The sequence below is a fragment of the Anopheles darlingi genome, chromosome 3 (assembly GCF_943734745.1).
Source record: "Anopheles darlingi chromosome 3, idAnoDarlMG_H_01, whole genome shotgun sequence".
Lineage (NCBI taxonomy): Eukaryota > Metazoa > Arthropoda > Insecta > Diptera > Culicidae > Anopheles > Anopheles darlingi.
Window position 1 is genome coordinate 19,841,467 of NC_064875.1, and position 5,000 is coordinate 19,846,466.

Below are 5,000 nucleotides of genomic sequence, written 5' to 3' on the forward strand. Positions count from 1 at the left end.
GGAGGAACAGTTTGCCCGTCGGCAAGCCATCCTGGAAGCGCATAAAATTAAAAAAGCTATCGAGGAAGCGGAGAGAGAAGTATGCCCGTCGTCTCGTTACGTATTGTACATCACCATACTAATGATCGCTACTCTATTACCCTTCGTGTTGTACCAGGGAAAGACAATCGATCGTGAGCTACAGATCAAGCACCAGCAGTATCAGCAACAGCTGCATCAAACGGCACACTCATCGACACCCACACCGGCCGCCAAAATGCGAACGCAAAAACTGAGCCGACCGCGACCGAAAACGATTCACGTCGAATCAGGTTCAGTCGATCTTAGTGAAGCGTCAAGTCTGAGCAGCCGAGGAAAGAAGGGATCCAACTCGAACCTTACCGGTAAGTATCGCGGCATTCCTGGTGTATGTTTATGGCCGTATGTGTGCTTGTTTGGTGCCATTAAAATCTCAACGCAATGGTTGTTGAATGAAACGAACATACAAGGGAAGAGCATCAAACGGGATTATCATGCTGTATTCCCTTTTCTCCCCTTGGTGCTTGGCGCATTGTTTGCGGCTGCATTTGATGTATAACGTTTTGTTTTGCTTACTTTTTTTTTCTTTTTTGTATTTTCTATAATTTTCTTTGTCTTCTTTTATGTGCCGATCCGTTTTCTTTGATAATGATCTGCGTGTGCGTGCGTGTGTGTTGTTTTTGAATGTTGCGCTCCTTGTTGATGATGCGATACGCCGTACCGATGTTTCATGGTGGGACCCGCATTGTGGTGCAGGTCTCGGAATGCACAGTGCCTCGAACACGATCCGCCGAGACTACTATAGAGGATCCCAGGACTCGCTGGCAATCAGAGGTAATGTTTTGTTTGATTTGATTAAGTTTCTTATTTTACTCGTTTACTTGTTGATTGTTGTGGTTCTGATGAGTTAGAGTGTGTATCCCCACCATTGGCCATTGGTTGAGTGCGATATTTGTCGTTCTGGTGTAAGTTTTGAGCTGTGTTGTGCGTTGACCATCGGAAAAATTACGTGAGAGGCGGAAACATCAACATGGATTGCAGGTGGAGCTAACACGATTGCTGAAATGGAGTGATTGGTTGAAACAGTTGACTCTAACACCTAGACATTAAGATCTCAAAGTTGCCCACCCCTGGAATTGTAGGTGATACTACGCTTTGCTTACAGTTGTTTTAGTGCTTCAAGTTCGTGCTCACAAAATTGTACTGCTGTCTCTTTTGGGACTAGATGTTTGCTCAACACAAAAATCTAACAAATGTTTCTTCATTTTCATTTTCTTTTCTTCTATCTTATCCCCCACACCCTTGCTTCAATCTTGCACCCTGATGTTTATTGATACACGCGCTACTAATGTAACCATCATTCACCGCCCGTCCGTCGCGTCGATGTTGCTCGATGTGTTCGATTATCAATGTGTCGATGGTTTCTACATGTTTAACCTCCGAATTACTAGAATCACCGGACGAGTATCCTAGCAGTAGCTCAACGCCCATCGGCCGCCGTGGATCCTACAAAACCGGAAGAGGTTGGTGATGGTTCGCTAATAATGGTTATCGTAACTCTGTCACTCTTACTGTTTTTCTGGCGTGTTTGTGATAATGTCCAATCAGATGGAGAGAAATTTTTGTTTCCTAGTATTGACGCCGTTTAACAAAACTAATACCTCTAACCCCATTAGCTTTACCGTTAGTTACAGTAAAATGATGCCTTTCTCTACTAACATCTAATATTCCATTACTCCATATTTAGTTTTACCCCTTTGTAAGCTGTCTGTAGATGCTGCTATTCGGTTATCGAAATTAACGCGTATGGTTTTCTTATTTTTTGCATTTCTGCATGCTCGCTTTTTGTAAAATTACGCCTAATTTTCTCATCCATAAAAGAATGAATTTCACATCGTCTACATTTCAACCCAAATTCACTCTCGATGCCGAGATTGTTTCGGGAGGATTCGTTGTGTTTCGATTCACCAACTCGCGACAATGTGCTCGACACAGTATTGTACTTCGCGATGATGAACTTCGAATGAGTTACGCTTTTGATTATCAACATTTCCCTATATCTATTTCGACATACTATATCTATTTCGTTCATTTGAAAGGTTTTCCGATGGGTTACGTACATAATTTCTCCTTTAGATTAGTAGCACAACTCCGCATTACTGCATACCACGAAGCAAACATCTTTGTTATCGTGATTGAATCGCTTTAATTTCGTCGTAATTTCGTATTATTATCGAGAATAGCAAAAGTGTCCGTTCCGTTCATCCATGTCCATCTTAAGTTTCCCATCTGCGTGCAAGCTCCCTTGCAAATGAAGAAGAGCAAGCCCGATAGGCAACAGGAACAGAAGAAAAAATCGAAGACAGTTTACAACTCACAGCAAAACCCAACAACCGTACACGTGTAATACCTTATGTGCTTCTTCCAGAACCGGCCACAATCGAACGGGGTCGTACACTGTCGCGTATCTCCCTAGCGAAAGGTGCCAATTTCCGGGGACGTAAATCGAATTCCCTGATGAACCTCTGCGGTAAGAATGTTTGCCATCTCGCCCAGCAAATTCAGCACCTTATATTTATTTATGAATAACATTCCTGGCAAATTGTACACATCGGGCCTCTTTCATAATGGGAACGGTCAAAGGATCACGGGAAGATGGTTATGGTCAATGTCTCTTTCTTGCCGCCCTTTCTGTCGCTGTTCCTCTACACTGTCCTTGCCCCTTTTTTCCACACGCACCACCCCAAACACGACGTTTATTTAATAATCATGAAGGGTTTTTTTCTGGTCCGTTGATCCCAAGATAAACGGGCTACTAGCCGCTCTGAGGTGTGATTGGTGCTACTAGAGTATGACTTCATTAACCCCAAAACAATGGTCTGATATTGGTTTCCCCTTTTTCCGACCTCACGAGGGTCTAATTCTCGGGGGCTATCTCTTTCGGTTGTAATTGGTTTTTCCTTTTCTCACTCTCTTTCTTGGTTGATTGGTTAATTTTTTAATTACTATTTTTCTTGGTTTTTTATTGCTATTCTCAACTGTTAAACCACTGCACAGTACTACATTGCCATGCACTTACTCCACACGCACTATGGGTGCACATAGTATCGAAGATTTCAGCATCCCCAGAACAATATCAGGTGCCATATGAGAACGCGTAAGCAAGTAGGTAGACAGACATACAGGCAGGCAGGCAGGTCGCGGTGGACGTAAACATTGATTTACGGTTCACCCTTCCCAGTTAAATCCCATTCAATGTGTAATGCGTGCTGAGAACACTAGCCCACTTGAGCTGCAGAGAGAAGAGCGCTCGAATTTATCGTAATTAGTTCCAATAAAGCGAAGCGAGCAGCTCGCGCCACCGTGAGTGGTTGTTGGAATAAACAAATGGACATCGTCACACCGTCCCGTCGGGTGTGTCGGGGACTCTCTTCCGTGGGGCTGGTAATCGGTTTGTGAACCACGTCACTTTACCCTAACGTCGCCTTGGACGTCCCTGGAGCAGTCGGCATCGACACACATCATAATTTTGACTGTGTATTGCACGCGAGCGTGTATGATTGTGGCTCATATTTTTAGCATCACACAGCAGGGTACCCTATCCACATACACCACCGAGATGGATGGTAACGAGCAAAGCGCGTTCCAGCGCTGACCATTAGTCGTTGGGTGGCCGAGCAGAGCCAAAGCATAGTGGAGTGCAACAGTTCCGTTTTCTGTTCTCGTTTTCCTTGTGAAACCAAACCAAAAAGCAATGTTACTGTGTGTTTCCTGTGCCACAATTAGTGATAATGTGGCAACTCGTGAAGGATTTCGCGTGGAGCACCGGCTCGATGCTAACGATCGATCGACGCCATCAGGCGACATAGCTAGAAAATCACTCTATCGCCGTACGATAGCAATCCCGTCGTCGGTTCGGTTTGATGGTTTGCTTCCGGAGGAAAAGGAAAATTTGAACCACTGGTACTGCGATCGCTGTTTAGCCGTGTATCGCAGCATACATCAACCGGTGCCGCGGGATGATCAACGAACAAAATGCGTCGCAACCGTGAGCTCGCGTAGCAAAACCGATCAGTTGATCGAGCTAGTAAAGCAAACCAGTGCAGTGCAGCGGACGCTAGCGCGTAAGGAAAAGATATGTCGAAAGCTGGAACATATGGCAAAACGATTGCCACCGGAAGAGAGCGAACGTGAAAGTTTCTCCGGATCGGACGATAGTCTGGAGGTCGTTTTTCGTCGGCTAAGAATCGATCGGGGAAGCGTTAAAGGAGGGAGTCCTAGGAGATGCTCATTGAATGTGAAAATGAGACTCAACCGTGAATCACGCAACCATTTGGATACCGATGGAGTAACCCCTGCGCAGGGACCCAATAAGAACGATACTGTTCAAGGTAATCGTTTGCAGCAGAAGGTATCAAGGATATGAAGATCGCTGAAAGTGAATTGCATTTCAAAACAAAACACACCAAAATCAACATTACTTTAAACTAGAGAATTATTCTGTCGGCAGATATCGCTATATCTCGCGCGATTCTTAACACTGTACTAAATATGCTTGTACTAACAGCAATTCGATACTAATACCCCATCCCCCGTTCATTGCATTAGAGCGGCGTAGCTACGTAGGTAACAAATCTAGCACAGCATACTAGTCGTAGGCAAACACACAATGTGCAGTATGGTACTATTGGTATGATGGGGTGTGATGACGGCGAATCAAAGTAACGCAACTGGTGCACAATAATGGCATACCACGTCATCGCAGTAGGCGCGAAGGATTATGGTTTTGCTCTCCTTCTCCTCGCTGATATTGGTCTGTCTCCAATGTGTGCGTGTGTGTGTGTGTGAATTTGGGTTAATCATCATCTGAATCATATGCGGTGTTTATCATGTTGCGTTTTTTCATTCTTATATTAGTGTTCTTATGTATTGAATGTATTCGTCATTGTTTTTTTTTTTTCTTTAGTTTAACTTTAACACAC

At 44.2% G+C, this 5,000-nt stretch overlaps 1 protein-coding gene across 23 annotated transcripts in view; it reads left to right on the forward strand.

Moving 5' to 3' along the window:
• Window positions 1-5,000, forward strand: part of LOC125957119 (patronin) — a 46,433-nt gene that overhangs the window by 37,067 nt on the left and 4,366 nt on the right. For 15 of the 23 annotated variants that reach the window (XM_049689566.1, XM_049689567.1, XM_049689571.1 and 12 more), the window contains 5 exons: window positions 1-79; window positions 158-383; window positions 775-852; window positions 1,470-1,541; window positions 2,447-2,548. The exon at window positions 1-79 is cut by the window's left edge and continues 158 nt beyond it. In XM_049689566.1, the coding sequence (XP_049545523.1) occupies window positions 1-79; window positions 158-383; window positions 775-852; window positions 1,470-1,541; window positions 2,447-2,548 (557 nt within the window). Of the gene's footprint in view, window positions 80-157; window positions 384-774; window positions 853-1,469; window positions 1,542-2,446; window positions 4,410-5,000 lie in introns of all 23 variants that reach the window. The other 8 variants (XM_049689580.1, XM_049689581.1, XM_049689588.1 and 5 more) reach the window with 6 other exon arrangements.